Raw genomic sequence first — 21748 nt, 5'->3', positions numbered from 1 at the left:
GCAGTAAACATGAGACTGTAGTTAACTCTTTCATATGCTGATTTCATTTCATTTGGGTAAATTCCCAGGAGCTGGTTTGCTGTGTCATATGGTAGATCTATTTTCAGCTTTTTGAGGTATCTATACGCTGTCTTCCATAATGGTTGTACTAGTTTGCATTCCCACCAGAGTATTCCTTTTCCCCACATCCTTACCAGCATTTATTGTTTTTGGATTTGGAGATAATAACTATTCTAACCTGGGTGAGGTGAAACCTCACAGTATTTTTTATTTGCATTTCCTTGATGGTTAGTGATCCAGAGCATTTTTTCATGTGTCTCTTGGCCATAACAATCAACAATCTCATCTTTTGAAAAAATGCCTATTCATGTCCTTTGCCCATTTCTTTCCTTTCCTTTTTTTTTTTTTTTTTTTTTTGAGAGGTAGAGTTACAGACAGTGTGAGAGAGAGATAGAGAGAAAGGTCTTCCTTCCATTGGTCCACCCCACAAATGGCCGCAACGGCCGGAACTGCACTGATCGGAAGCCAGGAGCCAGGAGCTTCTTCCTGGTCTCCCACACAGGTGCAGGGACCCAAGGACTTGGGCCATCTTCTGCTTTCCCAGGCTTTGCCCATTTCTTAACTGGACTGTTTGTTTTGTTGTTTTGAGTTTCTTGATCTCTTTCTAGATTCTGAGATTCTAGATAGTATCCTTTTCTCAATTGCATTGTTTACAAATATTTTCTCCCATTCTGTCAGTTGCCTTCTTGTTGAGTGTTTCCTTTGTAGTACAGAAGCTTCTTAGATTGATATAATCCCATTTGTTTATTTTTGCTTTTGCTGCTTGTGCTTCTGGAGTCTTTTTCAAGGAGACTTTGCCTATTCCAATGTCTTGCAGTTTCCATGATGTGTTCTTCAAGTAGTTTGATGATATCAAGCCGTAGATTTAGATCTTTGATCCATTTTGAGTTGATTTTTTTATAAGGTTTAAGGTAGCTATTTTGTTTTATACTTCTGCATGCATAGATCCAATTTTCCCAACACCATTTGTTGAAGAGGCTGTCCTTTCTCCAAGAATTGATTTTAGCTTGTATGTCAAAGATTAGTTGGTTGTAGATGCATGGATTAATTTCTGGGGTTTCTATTCTGTTCCATTGGTCTACATGTCTATTTTTGTGTTTGTACCAGGTTATTTTGACTGTAGCTGCCCTGTAGTAGGTATGTCTTGAAGCCTGGCGTTATGATGCCTCTGGCTTTGTTTTTGCTAATATTGCCTTGCTATTCTTAGTCTCCTTGAATTTTTTCTAGATCTTAGATTAATATTGTTGGTATTTTGATTAGGATTGCATTGAATCTGTAGATTGCTTTGGATAATTTGCACATTTTGACATTATTCACTTATATAATGTAATTAATCACTCACAGAATGTTAAGTTCATCCATGTTATCACAGATGACATAATTCTCTTCTTTTTAAAGGCTGGATAGTATTCCAGTGTGTGTGTGTGTGTGTGTATGCATGTATGTCATTTTTTTAAAATTCATTCTTCCTTTGGTGAACAGTTAGGCTGATTCCATATCTTGGCTATTGTAAATAATGCTGCAATGAATGTGAAAATGCAGATACCTCTTCCAGATACTGGTTTCATTTCCTCAGGATATATGCCTAAGAGATTTATATTTCACTGCTAAATCTGCATTATTTAACTTTGTTGCCCAAAATCTTACATAAATATGAACATTTATCTTTTAGAGGTATATTTCAGTTAAATTATTCTATGTAAGCACTTTTTCCCCCCACAAATATCCTTTCCATGAAGCCTTATTTATTGTCTGTATTTGATTAGCAATCTGAGTTTACTTGCTTTTGACATGCATTTCAGGAGAACGCCAGAAAGTCCTGAATTGGCTGTTGTCATATAATCCTTTGTGGCTTCGAATTGGTCTAGAGGTAAGCATATATTTCTGTTTCTGAAAACAATATTTCTTTATTACATAATTTTAGTAGAATAGACTCTTTAATAAAATATGGTTTTACTTATAAAAGTTAGGAAGTCATTTTGTTAGTTTGGTTCACCTCTCAGTAAAAAATTTAAGATCTGTTAATAAATGCTCATTAGTTAAATAGACTGTGCCATTATATATTACCATTATTGTGATACTATTACAGAATAATTTACCTGTAACCTCTTAAATAGCTACAAATTTATGCTGTAGGTAATGACAACTATACTAAGCTTATTCCTGAACATTTACAAATGAAAAGACTAGGCTGTTTTAAATACATTTTCTGATTTAAACCTCATTAGTACCCAGTGAGGTATGTGTTATTATTGCCACTTCAGTAAGAAAACAGAAGGTTAAATGCTAAGTGAATTGCCAAATGCCAATATCAATCAAGATTTGAGCCTTTACCAGCCTAATGTCAAAGCCCAATGTAGTAACCATTCTAATGAAGCACTCCTTATGAAAATGTCATCAGGATTTCAGTTATTCATATGGGTCTTAGCTCAGTAATAGCTAGGATGTTAAAACTAACTGAATTAGAAAGCTATTACTAGTGATTGGCGTTTAAAAGTATGAATTTATTCAAAAATCCTCTTTGCTTCTCTCCCTTGTAGTCTTTTTTTCTAGCATACTTTTATAGCTTTTCTATGTTTGTAATGTTCCTCACCTGATATTTCCCATGCTTTCAGTTTATTTCAGGCTTTGGAATAGTAGAATCTTTAGGGTTGAAAAGAATCATTGCAAATAATCTTTTGTGTGCTAATCAATTGAGGCCCAGAAAGAATAAATACTCAGCTTACTGCAGTCACTCAACTTGATAGTGTCATTGGTTAGATTGCTAATTTAAATCCTTTTTAAAGCTTTTCCTTTCATTAGTCAGCAAATTACCTACTAACTGGCTCTGCTTTACATGTCAGATAATTTTTGAACCTCAGTTTCAGTGTTCTCAATTTTAGGACATAGTTTTATTTGTGGAAAGAGTAAAAAGCAAGAACATTGGATAGAAATTTGGAATACCTTTTAAAACTTGTGCTTAAGGTTGTGTGCATCACCTCTACCCTTATTTCATTACCAGAGCGCATTATCTAGCAAGCACAAACTAGTCAGAAATGTATTAACTTCCCACAAGAGACACAGCATGTTTATGACAAATAGTGGGGATATGTAATCCTTTCACAGGGAGTGGTAGGTAAAAGACTTGAACGATAAAACATTCTGCCTCAACACTATATTTTAGTTAATGGGCATGGCCTTTGCAGATTTTAAGAAAGTTTCAAAGACTAAAAAACTAAGTAGAAAATGATAGATTTCTCTATTGTGGCAAGTATTAATACTTTTTCCTGCTTTCATCTCTACATTTTTATCAGTGTATTACAGGATTACAGAATAGTTTGGTATGTCTTATAGTTTTTTCTAATTTCTTCGAAAAATCGTTAAAAAGCATGGTGAGGTTAAACTAATGTCACATTTAAGTCATTGACTATAAATAGATCTGAACATCCCAAATTATTAGGTTACTTGCAGATGCTTTTTCATTTGATAAGTAATAGAAAATTTTGAATATGTTGGTTTCTATTATACCTTCATTTATTTAGCAGGACAATTATATTAAATTTGAACAATATGCTAGTATTTGATATTTTTAATATATATGAAAAATTTTAAATGTAAATATTGTTTGCCAAGTGATTAGGAACTTATCTTAGTCCTAAACTTTGTCTTTTTTCACTGTGAAGTAGTATACATACCAAAATGTGTGTAAAGCATGCATGTAAAATTTAAGGGGGTTATTTAGTATATAACCGTATCATTTCCATACTTTTCTGGAAACAACAAATTACATTCCTTAGAAGATCATGCCCTTCCCCAGTTATATCCTTTTTGCTTCTTAAAGATAGCATAAGCTACAGGATGCTATTAAAAAACCCAACATTCGGGTTCTAGGAGTTCCTGAAGGCATGGAGAGAGAGAAAGGATTAGAAGACCTTTTTAGTGAGATACTAGCAGAAAATTTCCCAGGTTTGGAGAAGGACAGAGACATCCTAGTACAGGAAGCTCATAGAACCCCTAATAAACATGACCAAAAGAGATCCTCACCACGACACGTCGTAATCAAACTCACCACAGTGAAACACAAAGAAAAGATCCTAAAATGTGCAAGAGAGAAACGCCAGATGACTCTCAGAGGATCTCCAATTAGACTCACAGCTGACTTCTCATCAGAAACCCTACAAGCTAGGAGAGAATGGCGAGATATAGCCCAGGTACTAAGAGAAAAAAACTGCCAGCCCAGAATATTATATCCTGCAAAGCTCTCATTTGTGAATGAAGGTGAAATAAAGACCTTTCACAGCAAACAGAAACTGAAAGAATTTGTCACCACTCGTCCAGCCCTGCAAAAGATGCTTAAAGATGTGTTACATACAGAAACACAGAAACACGGTAACCAATATGAAAGAAGATAAAGGAAGGAAACCTCACAGCAAAAGATCACAGGAGTCTCAAACCATATATTAGAAAAAATCTTTGGCAAATGACAGGGCAAAGTTACTCCTTCTCAATAGTCACATTGAATGTTAATGGCTTGAACTGTCCAGTTAAAAGACACCAATTGGAGGATTGGGTTAAAGAACAAAACCCATCTTTTTGCTGCTTACAAGAAACTCATCTTTCCATTAATGATCCATACAGGCTGAGAGTGAAAGGCTGGAAAAAGATATGCCATGCCAACAGAAATGAAAAAAGAGCGGGCGTAGCCATCTTAATATCAGACAACATAAACTTTACCACAAAAACTGTTAGGAGAGACAAAGAGGGGCACTATATAATGATTAAGGGATCCATTCAACAGGAAGATATAACGATTATCAATGTATATGCACCTAATTACAGGGCACCAGCTTATTTAAAAGACTTGTTAAGGGACTTAAAGGGAGACTTAGACCCCAATACGGTAGTACTGGGGGACTTCAATACTCCACTCTCAGAGATAGACAGATCAACAGGACAGAAGATCAACAAGGAGACAGTAGATTTAAATGACACTATAGCCCAAATGGATCTAACAGATATCTACAGAACATTTCATCCTACATCTAAGGACTTTACATTCTTCTCAGCAGTACATGGAACCTTCTCTAGGATTGACCACATACTAGGCCATAAAGCAAGTCTCAGCAAATTCAAAAGAATTAAAATCATACCATGCAGCTTCTCAGACCACAAAGGAATGAAATTGGAAATTAGCAACTCGGGAATCCTTAGAACACGTGCAAACACATGGAGGTTGAACAACATGCTCCTGAATGAACAATGGGTCATAGAAGAAATTAAAAGAGAAATCAAAAATTTTCTGGAAGTAAATGAGGATAAAAGCACAACATACCAAAACCTATGGGATACAACAAAAGCAGTGTTAAGAGGAAAGTTTATATCAATAGGTGCCTACATCAAGAAATTGGAAAGGCACCAAATAGATGAGTTTCAAGTCATCTCAAAGATCTAGAAAATCTGCAGCAAACCAAACCCAAACCCAGTAGGAGAAGAGAAATAATTAAAATCAAAGAAGAAATCAACAGGATTGAATCCAAAAAAACATTACAAAAAATCAGCCAAACGAGGAGCTGGTTTTTTGAAAAAATAAACAAAATTGACACCCCATTGGCCCAACTCACTAAAAAAAGAAGAGAAAAGACCCAGATCAACAGGATCAGAGATGAAAAGGGAAACATAACAACAGACACCACATAAATAAAAATAATCATCAGAAATTACTACAAGGACTTGTATGCCAGCAAACAGGGAAATCTATCAGAAATGGACAGATTGCTGGACACATACAACCTACCTAAATTGAGCCAGGAAGACATAGAAAACCTAAACAGACCCATAACTGACACAGAAATTGAAACAGTAATAAAGGCCCTCCCAACAAAGAAAAGCCCAGGACCAGATGGATTCACTGCTGAGTTCTACCAGACATTTAGAGAAGAACTAACTCCAATTCTTCTCAAACTATTCAAAACAATTGAAAAAGAGGGAATCCTCCCAAATTCTTTCTATGAAGCCAGCATCACCTTAATTCCTAAGCCGGAAAAAGATGCAGCATTGAAAGAGAATTACAGACCAATATCCCTGATGAACATAGATGCAAAAATACTCAATAAAATTCTGGCCAATAGAATGCAACAACACATCAGAAAGATCATCCACCCAGACCAAGTGGGATTTATTTCTGGTATGCAGGGATGGTTCAATGTTCGCAAAACAATCAACGTAATACACTACATTAACAGACTGCAGAAGAAAAACCATATGATTCTCAATAGATGCAGAGAAAGCATTTGATAAAATACAACACCCTTTCATGATGAAAACTCTAAGCAAACTGGGTATGGAAGGAACATTCCTCAATACAATCAAAACAATATATGAAAAACCCACGGCCAACATCCTATTGAATGGGGAAAAGTTGGAAGCATTTCTGCTGAGATCTGGTACCAGACAGGGATGCCCACTCTCACCACTGCTATTCAATATAGTTCTGGAAGTTCTAGCCAGAGCTATTAGGCAAGAAAAAGAAATTAAAGGGATACAAATTGGGAAGGAAGAACTCAAACTAACCCTCTTTGCAGATGATATGATTTTTTATTTAGGGGATCCAAAGAACTCTACTAAGAGACTATTGGAACTCATCGAAGAGTTTGGCAAAGTAGCAGGACATAAAATCAATGCACAAAAATTAACAGCCTTTGTATACACAGGCAATGCCGCAGCTGAGGAAGAGCTTCTAAGATCAATCCCATTCACAATAGCTACAAAAACAAATACCTTGGAATAAACTTAACCAAGGATGTTAAAGATCTCTACGATGAAAACTACAAAACCTTAAAGAAAGAAATAGAGGAGGATACCAAAAAATGGAGAAATCTTCCATGCTCATGGATTGGAAGAATCAATATCACCAAAATGTCTATTCTCCCAAAAGCAATTTATACATTCAATGCAATACCAATCAAGATACCAAAGACCTTCTTCTCAGATCTGGAAAAAATGATGCTGAAATTCATATGGAGACACAGAAGACCTCGAATAGCCAAAGCAATCTTGTACAACAAAAACAAAGCCGGAGGCATCACAATACCAGATTTCAGGACATACTACAGGGCAGTTGTTATCAAAACAGCATGGTACTGGTACAGAAACAGAAGGATAGACCAAAGGAACAGAATAGAAACACCAGAAATCAATCCAAACATCTACAGCCAACTTATATTTGATCAAGGATCAAAACCAATCCCTGGAGTAAGGACAGCCTATTCAATAAATGGTGCTGGGAAAATTGGATTTCCACGTGCAGAAACTTGAAGCAAGACCCATACCTTTCACCTTACACAAAAATTCACTCAACGTGGATTAAAGACTTAAATCTACGAACCGAAACCATCAAATTATTAGAGAGCATTGGAGAAACCCTGCAAGATATAGGTACAGGCAAAGACTTCTTGGAAAAGACCCCAGGAGCACAGGCAGTCAAAACCAAAATTAACATTTGGGATTGCATCAAATTGAGAAGTTTCTGTACTTCAAAAGAAACAGTCAGGAAAGTGAAGAGGCAACCAACAGAATGGGAAAAAATATTTGCAAACTATACTACAGATAAAGGGCTGATAACCAGAATCTACAAAGAAATCAAGAAAATCCACAACAACAGAACAAACAACCCACTTAAGAGATGGCCAAGGACCTCAATAGACATTTTTCAAAAGAGGAAATCCAAATGGCCAACAGACACATGAAAAAATGTTCAAGATTACTAGCCATCAGAGAAATGCAAATCAAAACCACAATGAGGTTTCACCTCACCCCGGTGAGAATGGCTCACATTCAGAAATCTACCAACAACAGATGCTGGAGAGGATGTGGGGAAAAAGGGACACTAACCCACTGTTGGTGGGAATGCAAACTGGTTAAGCCACTATGGAAGTCAGTCTGGAGATTCCTCAGAAACCTGAACATAACCCTACCATACAACCCAGCCATCCCACTCCTTGGAATTTACCCAAAGGAACTTAATTTGGCTAATAAAAAAGTCATCTGCACATTAATGTTTATTGCAGCTCAATTCACAATAGCTAAGACCTGGAACCAACCCAAATGCCCATCAACAGTAGACTGGATAAAGAAATTATGGGACATGTACTCCATAGAATACTATACAGCAGTAAGTAACAATGAAACCGGGTCATTTGCAACAAGATGGAGGAATCTGGAAAACATCATGCTGAGTGAATTAAGCCAGTCCCAAAGGGACAAATGTCATATGTTCTCCCTGATCGGTGACAACTAACTGAGCGCCAAAGGGGAAACCTGTTAAGTGAAATGGACACTATAAGAAACAATGAACTGATCAGCTCGTGTCCTGACTTTAGATGTACAATGTAATACTTTATCCTTTTTAGTATTTGTTGTTGTTGTTGTTGTTCTAGTACTAGTGGTTGAACTCTGTAATTAACACAGAATTATTCTTAGGTGTTTAAATTTTAACTGAAAAGCGATCCCTGTTAAATATAAGAGTGGGAATAAGAGAGGGAGGAGATGTACAATTTGGGACATGCACAATCAGACTTGCCCCAAATGATGGAGTTAGAAATGTACCAGGGGATCCAATACAATCCCATCAAGGTGGCATGTACCAATGCCATCCACTAGTCCAAGTGATTAATTTCAGTTCACAACCGATGGCTCTGATAGGTCTAAGAAACAAAGGGATCACACAAACAAGACAAGTGTCTGCTAATACTAACTGATAGAATCAAAAAGGGAGAGAAAGATCCAACATGGGAAATGGGATACACAGCAGACTCATAGAATGGCAGGCGTCCTAAACAACACTCTGGCCTCAGAATCAGCCCTTAAGGCATTCAGACCTGGCTGAAGAGCCCATGAGAGTATTGTAGGCATGGAAAGCCAAGACACCATGGAAAAGAAAAAAAAAAAGAAGAAGACCTAAATGAAAGATCTCTGCGAGTGAGATCCCAGTGGAAAGAACGGGGCCATCAAAGAAGGAAGTACCTTTCTCTGAAGGGAGGAGAGAACTTCCACTTTGACTATGACCCTATCGGAATAAGATCAAAGTCAGCAAACTCTAAAGGCCTCCATAGACTTGGAAACTCATGACTAGAGCCTAGGGAGATTACTGACGCCATGAACAGGAGTGTCAAATTGTTAAGTCAGCAACAGGAGTCACTGTGTACTTACATCCCATGTGGGATCTGTCCTTAATGTGTTATCTAATGTGCAGTGATGCTGTAACTAGTACTGAAACAGTATTTTTACACTTTGTGTTTCTGCGTGTGTACAAAGTGATGTGATCTTTACTAATTATATACTGAATCGATCTTCCATGTATAAAGATAATTGGAAATGAAAAAATAAACCTGGTGTTAAATTGGAAATGGCATAGAAAATTAATTAATTTTTTTAAAAAAAATATTATGTAGGATCTCTGTCTTTAATGTGCTGTACACTCTTATTTAATGCTATAACTAGTACTCCAACAGTATTTTTTTTTTTTCACTATGTGTTGCTATATGGCAGCAAACTGTTGAAATCGTTACCTAATATATACTAAACTGATCTTCTGTATATAAAGAGAATTGAAAATGAATCATGATGTGATTGGAAGGGGAGAGGGAGCGGGAAAGGGGAGGGTTGTGGTTGGGAGGGAAGTTTTGGGAGGGGGAAGCCATTGTAACCCATAAGCAGTACTTTGGAAATTTATATTCATTAAATAAAAGTTTAATTAAAAAAAAAAAGATAGCATAACCCTCAGTTCTGCTTTAATTTTTTCTTTTCAGACGATTTATGGAGAACTCATTTCTTTGGAAGATAATAGTGATGTCACAGGGTTAGCTATGTTTATTCTGAATCGCTTGCTTTGGAATCCCGATATCGCAGCTGAATATAGACACCCCACTGTTCCACATCTCTATAGAGAAGGTAGGTGTTGCTGGCATTGCTTTATATCCATGCTGTGTAAATGGCTTGTCACTCTTTCTGTTTGCATTTTACTTTCTCAAAGAAACCGATATTAATACATCTCTGTTTCCACTACCTTCCCTTCATGCGCCCCTCATTCCTTATCATTCCCCATTATTTCTTCCATTACTGTTTATAATCATTATTATCTGTTTGTTGTCTCTGCCCATCCACTCCCTCCAGTAGTTTATAATTCCTGTGGAGATCTTATTTGTTATAGTTTGCTACTGTAGATCTAGTATCCAGGATGATGCCTGCATATAGTAGGTGTTCAGTAAATATTTGCTGAGTGAGATCAGTTAGATCTCTTGGTGTCTTTGTGCCTATTTCCTCATCCATGAGTTGGGTATATTAAATGGTACCTGGCCCTCAGAGTTATTATGAGGATGAAATATAAAAATTGACAAAGTATTTTATTGTTGCTTGCTACATTTTTTTTATTTGGACATTATTAGCATTAGGGTTAGATTATTTCAAAGTGAAACTTAACTTCCATGCATTAACTTACTATGCTTTTTTGTACTTTATTTAAGATCATGAAGAAACTTTGTCGAAGTTTACACTGAAAAAGTTATTGTTGTTGATCTGTTTCCTTGATTATGCTAAACTTTCCAGACTTATTGATCATGATCCTTGTCTCTTCTGTAAAGATGCTGAATTCAAGGTATAGTTTTAATGTTGTGTTTCACATTTCATATATCCTGTTTAAAACTTGCCTGCTTTTATGACATATTCTCTCTTTAGACAAAAATTAATTTTCAGAAGAACAGTACTGTGCTGTAAAATAAGAATACCTATTTAGTGAGTTTTTATTATTAATTAATTATAACCAGGCCTTCTTTTTATTGGTTGATCTTTCACTAGAACATTAATTATTTACCTTTTTTTAAAAAGGTCTTAGGGGCTGATGCTGTGGCTCACTTGGTTAATCCTCTGCCTGCAGCGCCTGCTTCCCATATGAGCGCAGGGTTCTAGTCCCAGTTGCTCCTCTTCCAGGCCAGCTCTCTGCTGTGGCCTGGGAGGGCAGTGGAGGATGGCCCAAGTGCTTGGGCCCCTGCACCCGCATGGAAGACCAGGAGGAAGCACCTGGGTCCTGGCTTTGGATCGGTATAGCTCCGACCGTAGCGGCCATTTGGGGAGTGAACCATCAGAAGGAAGACCTTTCTCTCTGTCTCTCTCTCTCACTGTCTAACTCTATCTGTCAAATAAACAAACTAAAAAATAAATAAATAAATAAAATAAAAAGGTCTTAAATTAGCAGTATAAATGTTTGTATTATTACCATATGATATGAAACTGGAAATATTTTTGTAGTAATATTTAATTTTATTTCTATATGTAAAGAATGGTTTGGATTTGTTTTTATCATAAGCAAAATTATGACAATGGAATAAATATTTACAACTTGTGTCTTTGTAGGCTAGTAAAGAGATTCTTCTGGCTTTTTCACGAGATTTCCTAAGTGGAGAAGGTGACCTTTCCCGTCACCTTAGCTTATTGGGATTACCTGTTAGTCATGTTCAGACACCATTTGATGAATTCGATTTTGCTGTGACCAATCTTGCTGTGGACTTGCAATGTGGGGTGCGTCTTGTGTAAGTATAAGAAATAGAATTATTTTACTTTACAGAATAATAGACTAAAATTTTCTGGAAAATACTTTTTTTCCCTCTGCTGGCATATGATTAGGGTCTGTGATAGGAACTACTGATGTCTCAGGACAAGAAGAACATGAAGCTCATATTGCAAACATTGAAATAGCACCCTGTGTTGACAGTGGCTTCTGTATTATTTGAGGCTTTGAGACCGTAACATTAACTTTATTATACATATGAGGAATCTAAGTTGAATAGGTAGAATGACTTGCCCAAGTTTATACATTGGAATCTGGACATATACTCATGATGTCTGCCTTCAAATTATACAATACTTTCTTAGTTATAAAGTAGAATTCTTAAAATTGGCTGTGGTATTAAGTAATGGGTTGCCAGTTTCTGCTTTGGAAGAAATGGCCTTTGGCATGTTTCTGTGGTTGCCTCTTTAGGACACTGGGCTTGGAGACAACTGTCTTGTTTCTAGGGAACTCTCCAATGTGTTTTATGTCCTCTCAAGGAAGCACTCTTAGAGTCAAAGAAGATGATTTTTGTAAAGCAAAGATACAATTTTTCTCTGTGTATTTAAGAAGTTGTTAAGCCTTAAAATAGCCAGTTCAATTTTGAAATGTGGGAAGTACAGAATTAATGGCCTTCATAAAATATCTCTGCTACAATAAAACTTCCAGAACTCTTTACCTGACCTACTGCATCTTAAATTGCTGTGGTATAGCCAGAATATTGCAAGCAATCTTCATGTCAAAATACTAAGGGGAGGCCGGCATCGCAGTCAATAGGCTAATCCTCCGCCTGCTGCGCTGGCACAGCAGGTTCTAGTCCTGGTTGTGGCGCCGGATTCTGTCCTGGTCGCTCTTCTTTCTGTCCAGCTCTCTGCTGTGGCCCGGGAGTGCAGTGGAGGATGGCCCAAGTGCTTGGGCCCTGCACCCGCATGGGAGACCAGGAGAAGCACCTGGCTCCTGGCTTCGGATCAGCGCGGTGCGCTGGCCGCAGTATACTGGCCACAGTGCGCTGGCCGCAGCGGCTATTGGGGGGTGAACCAATGGAAAAGGAAGACCTTTCTCTCTGTCTCTCTCTCTCACTGTCCACTCTGCCTGTCAAAAAAATAAAAAATAAAATAAAATTTAAAAAAATACTAAGGGGCTAAAAGCTACTGAACACAAATGAGGCTACTTGGCTATACCAGTTAACTTCTTTGTTATGACCCAGAGATGTCTTTGAGGAGGATCTTTGGAAGACTCAAGCAGAGGATAAGGATCTACTTGAGTGGAATGGAGTAATTCTTCATTTTTGAGGAAGACATCCCTCAATTTTTAGGAATATGAGGACTCCCCAGTTTCTTCAAAAACATGCATGTCCCTTTCTTCCTTCTGAGTATTTTCACAAATTAGTAATCTTTTTTTTTTTTTTTAAGATGTATTTATTTATTTGAAAGAGTTATACAGAGAGAGAAGAGGCAGAGAGAGAGAGAGGTCTTCCATCCACTGGTTCACTCCCCAGATGGCCACAATGGCCGGAGCTGTGCTGATCTGAAGCCAGTAGCCAGGAGCTTCCTCCAGGTCTCCCTTGTGGGTGCAGGAGCCCAAGGACTTGGGCCATCTTCTACGGCTTTCCCAGACGATAGCAGAGAGCTGGATCAGAAGTGGAGCAGCTGGGTCTTAAACTGGCGCCCATATGGGATGCCAGCGCTTCAGGCTAGGGTGTTAACCCACTGCACCACAGTGCCGGCCCCTAATCATCTGAATATTATTGTTAATTTCTACCGTTCAAGCAGTTTCCATACATTCTAGATCATTTGCTGAAATTATTTCAGGTTTTTTTTTTATATTTGGTGCATTTGTTCATTCTATAATTTTAAGCCACCACATTTATTGTCTAGCCAGTAGGAATTCATGTTTTCAAACTTTTTCTACTTTCCAGGAGGAGCAGGGATAGGTTTAATGTTGTGTTATTTTCCCAGACATTTTTAATGCTTTAACATGGGTTACTAAGGACTTAGCAATATTGGATATTGATGATATGTAGTTGATTAGAGAGTGTCAATCATTATGAGTCTCAGTTTTACATGCCGAATTTTTATTATGTTCAGTGTTAGCAACAATGACTGTTTCATGGTTTTTGAAAGTCACTTTAAAATATGTGGACTCCTTTAATACCAACAGTTATGGGTTATTCTGTTGCCGACATGCTTCCTACATTGATTGGCGGTTGGCCTGGAATGAGCTTAAGTCATTTTCTAACTCTTAGAGACTATGGTTCTATAAGTAATTCTGCCAGCTCTTACATAAAGTAATCAGTTGGAGTTTGCTTTTTCTGTGGGACTATCAACTGTTGTCTAGAGAATAAAGCACTAGATGGTGTTAGGGATTTGAGGTCAAACTGTGGTGTACATGTCTTTTTCAGGTAGGCCCTCAGATTATTTTTGAAGTAATCTGTTACAGAGTGACTATGGAAACTGATAAAACTAGCCTTTAGTTCTTAACTTAGTTGTGGCATTACCAGCTTATATGACCCTGGGCAATTTACTTAATTTCACTGGGCTTGGTTTCTTCATCTAAATAGAGTAATAAGAACTGATTGAGCGATTTACTGTGATGACTGAAATAAGAGAAGAGAACACATATTTGATATGTAGAATTTAAAATACCTGAATAATATTCCTCTTCTCTCATTTCTTTTCTCTTTTTCTTTCACTCTATAGCCCTCTTGTTTTATTCATGTGTATATTTCTGAGTGTATGTCTCACTTTCTTTCTTTTTTTTTTTTTTTAAGATTTATTTATTTGTCTGAGAGGTAGTGTTACAGAGAGAGAAAGAGAGAGAGAGAGAGATTTCCTCCATCTTGGCCACAATGGCCTAGGCTGGGCCAGACTGAAGCCAGGAGCCAAGAGCTTCATCCTGGTCTCCCACATGGGTGACAGGGACCCAAGCACATGGGCCATCTTCCATTGCTTTCCCAGGTGCGTTAATAAGGAGCTGGATTGGAAGTGGAGCAGCTGGGACTTGGACCAGTGCCCGTATGGGATGGTGGTGGTTTAATTCACTGTGCCAGCCCCTTGTCTCATTATTTTCTTTTATAGTCTGTTCATGGACTTTAACAACCAGACTTAACATGAGAAATTACTCTACTTGCTAACCATGGAGCAGCAGAGTTATGAAATAATTTTCTGGAGTCTTTCTGACATTAATAACACCCTTTATCTCTTGGGATTTATATTTATAATAATCAAATTAAATGAAAATTATTCATTTTTATATGCTTTTCATATATGTTTTTACATAACAATTTCATCTGAAAATTTATTTACTGCTAGGCGAACCATGGAACTTCTCACACAGAACTGGGATCTCTCAAAGAAACTCAGGATTCCTGCAATAAGTCGTCTTCAAAAGATGCACAATGTTGACATTGTTCTTCAAGTCCTAAAATCAAAAGGAATTGAATTAAGTGATGCGCATGGTAAAGACAACTAAAATGGATTTCCACACTGAGTGTTCATATGTACATAGATTATGCTAACAGGCTATCTTTTCATTTATAGGAAATACAATTCTATCTAAGGATATTGTGGATAGGCACAGAGAAAAAACTCTTGGGTTGCTTTGGAAAATAGCATTTGCCTTTCAGGTATTGTATATCTCGTATACTTTGCAGTTTTTACTAATTTTGAATAATGATGTACAAAAGCAATTTGAATAAAATAGACTACTGGGGTTTATTCTATCCTTGGACATGTAATATTTGTCATGTATATGTTCCAGTTTAATCTTCTCCATCCACTGGCAGTGTTGGTTGTAAAATCTTCCTCACAGTGAGGAAACTGAAGCTGAAGCTTATGTCATTGATTAGAAGTAGAGATTAGAACAGAGGTTTATATTGCTACTAATTCCACATTTTTAAGTATCAAGCATTCTAGCACTTCCATGGATTGTGTTTTTCTTTTTTAAAATGCATTTTTTATGCTAAAACATATGTTGTATGTATTTCCCTAGATTTTAAAAAAATTTCTTGATAGGTTATATTTCAGTATTCAATAGTTTCTCTAAGTAAAAGTTATTTTAAATTCTGTGGTTTAAAAATACTAAACAGAAAACATAAAGGTATTTATCTTTTCTTATATGTATTTCAGGTGGATATTTCCCTAAATTTAGATCAATTAAAGGATGAAATTGACTTTCTAAAACAAACACGGCGTATAAAGAAAACAATGTCTGCACTAACATGCCATTCTGATGCTTTTATTAATAAAAAAGACAAAAGGAATCATTCCTTTGGACAATATAGTGAAAGCATTAAATTATTGATGGATTGGGTGAATGCTGTTTGTGCTTTCTATAATAAAAAGGTAAATTTCTTTGAATTTGTTTAAAATCAATATCTTTGTAAAGATTTATTTATTTGAAAGAAAGAATAACACAGAGAGAAAAAAAGAAAGAAATCTTCCATACACTTGTTCACTCCCCAAATGACAACAATGGTCAGGGCTGGACTGAGCTGAAGCTGGGAGCCAGGAACTCTATCCTGTTCTCCCCCATGGGTGATAGAAGCTCAAATACGTGAGCCATCACCCTCTGCTGCTGAGGTGCATTAGCAGAGCTGGTTTAGAAGCAGATTAGCTGCTACTCAAACCAGCACTACCATGTTGGGTGTGGGTGCCCCTTGCAGCAGCTTAATCCTCAGCTGCACAACACCTGTCCCAACCCAGGATGCTGAAACAAATTTTGGTGAAGTACAATTAAACTTAATACATAAACTCTATTTTTGCTTTTATTGCCATTAAGAGTATAATTATGTGGGAAAAAATGCTCTGATGCACATCTAGTAAGGAACATAAAACAGGAACAAATGATGTAGAGCACATATAACTAAATATGGTAAACTCTTGTACCTTGAAGTTGTTAGTAGAAAAACTGTCAATTACAAATCTCTGTTTTAACTGAATACTAGAGAGCTAAAGAAGACACAGTTGACATCCTTATTCATGGATGCCATATTTGGAATTTGCCTACTAACTAAAATTTATTTCTAATGCAAGAATTAATGCTGGTGTGTAAACACCAAGGCATTCATTTCCAATGAGGTCCAGTGAAGTGATACTCTGCCTTCTTGTTTTAGCAGTTCCACTGAAAAAAGCAAGTGTCCTGTATTTTGCATTTTTGTGCTTTTTTTTGCTCATTTCCTATTTAAAATGTCCCTCAAGTGTAGTGCTGTAATAGTCTAGTGTTCTAAGATTGTAATATGCAAAAATAAGTGTGTTAAATAAGTTTCATTCAAGTATGACTTGTAATGCTTTTGCTGCAAATTCGTTGTTACTGAATGAGAAACATACCTAAAACAAGGTTATGTATTGACTGGTTGATGAAAATATTGTGTTAGGCACACAGGAGCCTAACCCTGTACTTGCATTTCCCTGATGAGTTTAATATTCACTAATTCAGTGACCATGAATAATGAGAATCAACCATAATTGTTGTAATTTATGAAGATTGCTATCAAAATTACTACAAACTAGGTGGCTTAAAATAGAAATTTATTGCAACCGATTGTCCAATGTCTATTTTCATTGTGTTCTATAGCATAGTTGGCTAACGATAGTCTATATCACTTTGTTACATATTTCAAAATAACCAGAAGGTTTCATAGGTTTTCTGTGCATAGAAATAATAAATGTTTAAGGAGGTCAAATGCTATTTACCCTGATTTGCTCATCACACATTATGTTTATGGAATTTATTTTATTGAATTCCTTAAGAGTATACAGACATTGTATCAGTTAAAAGAATAGAAATGTATTTTGTCACAGTTCTAGAGGCTAGAAGTCTGAAATCAAAGTGTTAGCCTGGCCATGCTCTCAATAAAGATTCTGGGGGAAACTTTATTCCATGCCTTTCTCTGAAATTCTGGTGTTTTCAGCAATCCTTGGCATTCCTTGTGTTGTAGGTGTGTTACTTCAGTCTGCCTCTGTCATCACATGGAGTTCTCCCTGTATGTTTGCTTCTTTTGTCTTTTGTTTTTTTATTTTTTTGTTAGCTTTATTTATTTTTTGAAGTTTTCTTATATTAACATAAAGAGAACAGATTTCATGCATTCTACAGGTACAGTTCTGAAAAGACAACCATGCTTCCCTCCCACAATCCCCTGACTTCTTTACCTCCCTCCCATCTCTTCCTGTCATCAGTTTTTACAAAGATATAATTTTAATCCAGTCTATATTTGCAGGCTTATTTCACTACTAACCATAATATTCAACAAGTAAAAAGTAAGAAGACCACGGTTCTGTGGAAATATAAACAATCATATCACAAATTGTCCATTTTATTTCTATACTTTTTTTGTATTCTATATTAACTACCATTTATCAGAGAAAACATATTTATCTTTTTTGAGATGCTTATTTTACTATGTATAATAGTTTTCAGTTACATCTGTTTTGTTGCAAAAGACAGGATTTCATTCTTTTTTATGGCTAAGTAGTATTCCATAGTGTTAATATACCACATTTTCTTTATCCAGTAATCAGTTGGTAGACATCAGGGTTGATTCATTGTGGATTAAGGCTCATTTTATACCAGTGTGACTTCATTAAATAAGTTTACATTCTTTTTATTTATTTATTTATTTTTATTTATTTGAGAGTTAGAGTTAGACAGTGAGAGGGAGAGACAGAGAGAAAGGTCTTCTGTCCATTGGTTCACTCCCCAACTGGCTGCAACAGCCAGAGCTGTGCTGATTCGGAGCCAGGAGCCAGGAGCGTCTTCCGCGTCTCCATCATGGGTGCAGGGGCCCAAGGGCTTGGGCCATCTTCCACTGCTTTCCCAGGCCATAGCAGAGAGCTGGATTGGAAGAGGAGCAGCCGGGACTAGAACTGGTGCCCATATGGGATGCAAGCACTGCAGGTGGAGTGTTAACCTACTGTGCCACGGTGCCGGCCCCAATAAGTTCACATTCTGAGGTTCTAGACAAGACATGAGGTTTTGAGGGATTCTCTTCAATCAAGGATAATGATTAATGTTATAATAATATTACAAATTTATTATTAATAAAACCATATCCTATTTTAGGAATGTTTGGTATTTTATAATTGAGAATTGGTGACTATAGTATTATCATGGATACTGTTAGCAACTGATATGCTTAGTTATTTAAAGAAAATAAAGGATTACAAAGCTATTAAATTGTTTTACTATCTAAAAATATAGTTAATATTTTTCTGGCATTTTCTCTCAGGTGGAGAATTTCACAGTGGCTTTCTCAGATGGTCGTGTGTTATGTTACCTGATCCACCACTACCACCCTTGCTATGTGCCTTTTGATGCCATTTGTCAGCGCACTACCCAAACTGTGGAGTGCATGCAGACTGGTTCAGTGGTATTAAATTCATCATCTGAATCTGATGATAGTTCTCTGGATCTGTCTCTTAAAGCATTTGATCATGGTTAGTACTTTTTTATATGTAACTTTTCCAATTCTTTGCCATGCTTGATTTTTGGCAGCTGTAGTCTAATAACTTTTTTTAACCTGCATACTAGAAAATGCTTCAGAACTATACAAAGAGCTCCTAGAAAATGAGAAGAAAAATTTTCATTTAGTTAGGTCTGCAGTTCGAGACCTTGGTGGAATACCTGCAATGATTCATCATTCAGATATGTCAAATACAATTCCAGATGAGAAGGTAGGTAACAGAAGATCTCTTTATTACCTTTAATAATAAGAGTCTCAGAAGATGATAGGAAGGTGTATATTCTCTGTCGATCTTCACTTGACATGTTTTATTTTTTAGGTGGTCATTACTTATTTGTCATTTCTCTGTGCAAGGCTTTTGGATCTTCGTAAAGAAATACGAGCTGCCCGTCTTATACAGACAACCTGGAGAAAATATAAACTACAAAAAGATCTGAAATGCCATCAGGTACTCCCTGTAAATCTGAAACACTGCAGTGTGGATTGTCACTTATAAGACGCTGGTTGATTGATTCTTCGCATGATTTTTACATGTTACTGATGTGTGAAGCACTTTTGGGGTTTTTTTTTTTCTCTCTTTTTTTTGTTTGTTTTTATTTCTTTCTGAAATTTTTTAAAGATTTATTTTTATTTATTTGAAATGCAGAGTTAGAGATCTTCCAACTGCTGGTTCACTACCCAACTGGCTGCAATGGCTGGGGCTGGGACAGTCAGTGGCCAAGAGCTTGGAACTCCATCTGGGTCTCACACTTGGGTGGCAGGGGCCTAACCACTTGGCCCATCTTCTCTTGCTTTCCCAGTTGCATTATCAGGGAATTGGATCAGAAACCTCTGGCCTCTGTTACTTTCTACCTCGATGCTATGTAATTCTGAACTACAGTATTTTTTAAAATTCTTTTTTAGCTAATGAGGTGTTTTTTTTAACTTGATTGTCTACAGATCTAAAGGTCCTAAGTTTCACAGAGGCTCTGGCAGTGATGTTAGGTGACTTGGTCAACTTGATGTATCTATAATTCCTCCCACCCAGTTTTACAAGTGTCTGGTCTTCTCCCTGCAGATGAGTGATCCAGTATATGGCCCTTACCATTTCTTAGTATTTCTTTTGATTGGATTGATTACCTTTTTATGTTAAAATATCAATTTGACAGCCTTCACATACAGATACCATCTACTGATTGTTATTATTAGTGAGGAACCTTTAGCTCATCACTGTGTAGAGCCCATCCTTGCATAATTTACTATCCCAGACAGAAGCATGAAGGGTTGGCAGATATCTGTAAGTTGATTTCCACCGGAGGAAGTAACTGAAATTTTAATTTGCTGTTCAGTTAAAGTGAATTGCTAAGGTAGCCTTGGAAAGTGTAGCAAAGTGATTAAGGCCAAGGACTTGTCTGCCAGATTAGAATGCCTGTTTGAAATCCCAACTATGTTTATGGAAAAGACAAGTCACATAACTTTTCTACTTCTGTTTCCTGCTAGTCCGAAAAGTATTATCTGCTCATTTGTTTTTATGGTTATTGTGAGGTCTAAATGTATCATTCATGAAGTAGTTAGAATGGTACTGAACATAAAATATGTTGTTATTTTTCACAGTAGTTTGTTATGGGAAGTCATAGAAATGAGATTTGGAGAGTGCTGGCCTTTAGTGTTCCCATGATGGCTGTCTGCTCTTTGACCATGATGGTGCAGGGCATATCAGATACCACCCCTCAAAACCCCAACTGCACTTGGACCTCTGAGCCTCTGTGGTTAACACCACCACAGAGCTGTGCTCAGGGAGAACTGTTTCTTTCTTCCCTTTTTGTATTGTAACAAACTAATAACTACCTTATGTTATAAATTCTGTTTCCTACATGTCAAGCATGAATTTGCTGGACCCAAATCTAAAAACATGCCTCATTATATTTCATATTGTCTTTATCTCAGTTGCTGAGGATCTTGGATAGATAAAGCATTTCTTTGATTTTTATCTTAGACTATTTCTTAGGATTCTTTTTTCCATCATGCACAGATACCTACAAGCCCAGCAATAGGCCCTTTTAACATGCCCAATGAATCTGTTCTCCAAAGAGGAACACAAGAGGCTTGGCAGACATTTTAATTCCAGGATCAATTTGACTAACAGACAATTATCAAAGAACAGTGTTTAAGATTCTTAAGTGTTTAATTCACATTGCTAATATTTTTCTTTTTAAGGAAAGAGATAAAGCTGCAAGAATTATTCAATCTGCTGTAATCAATTTTCTAGCTAAACGACGATTGAAAAAAGAGGTTAATGCAGCACTGGTAATTCAGAAATATTGGCGAAGAGTCTTAGCACAGCAAAAATTTTTAACATTAAAAAAAGAAAAACTGGAAAAGGTTCAAAAAAAATCAGCATCTGTTATTCAGGTAGAGTATATTTGACTTATTACTGAACTTAAAAACTTTTAATGGCATTTTTTAAGTAGGAAGGCAAAATGTGATAGTTTTAAATAATTATATTTTAATATCTCTAAATGCAGGCATCCTCAATATCTGAGGGGCATTGATTACAGGACCCAGCAGATACCAAAAATGTGGTTACTCAAACCCAGAATGTGTTTTACCTTTGTCCTGATGTGTTTTTGAAATGCAGTTTTTTAGACCACAGCCACATCCATTTGTTTATG

General features: G+C 36.6%; 1 protein-coding gene across 1 annotated transcript in view; it reads left to right on the top strand.

The window, feature by feature from the left end:
* ASPM (assembly factor for spindle microtubules) overlaps positions 1–21748 on the top strand; it is a 58679-nt gene that overhangs the window by 11415 nt on the left and 25516 nt on the right. The window contains exons 7-17 of the mRNA XM_062211541.1: positions 1863–1930; positions 9846–9987; positions 10560–10690; positions 11446–11621; positions 14950–15095; positions 15178–15263; positions 15766–15981; positions 18864–19071; positions 19166–19308; positions 19417–19545; positions 21294–21488. Of these exons, the coding sequence (XP_062067525.1) occupies positions 1863–1930; positions 9846–9987; positions 10560–10690; positions 11446–11621; positions 14950–15095; positions 15178–15263; positions 15766–15981; positions 18864–19071; positions 19166–19308; positions 19417–19545; positions 21294–21488 (1640 nt within the window). The remainder of the gene's footprint in view (positions 1–1862; positions 1931–9845; positions 9988–10559; positions 10691–11445; positions 11622–14949; positions 15096–15177; positions 15264–15765; positions 15982–18863; positions 19072–19165; positions 19309–19416; positions 19546–21293; positions 21489–21748) is intronic.

This window comes from Lepus europaeus, chromosome 14, assembly GCF_033115175.1.
Source record: "Lepus europaeus isolate LE1 chromosome 14, mLepTim1.pri, whole genome shotgun sequence".
In the NCBI taxonomy this organism is placed as follows: domain Eukaryota; kingdom Metazoa; phylum Chordata; class Mammalia; order Lagomorpha; family Leporidae; genus Lepus; species Lepus europaeus.
Note: the sequence above shows the minus strand (reverse complement) of the source record. Positions and strands in the feature narration are given on the sequence as shown.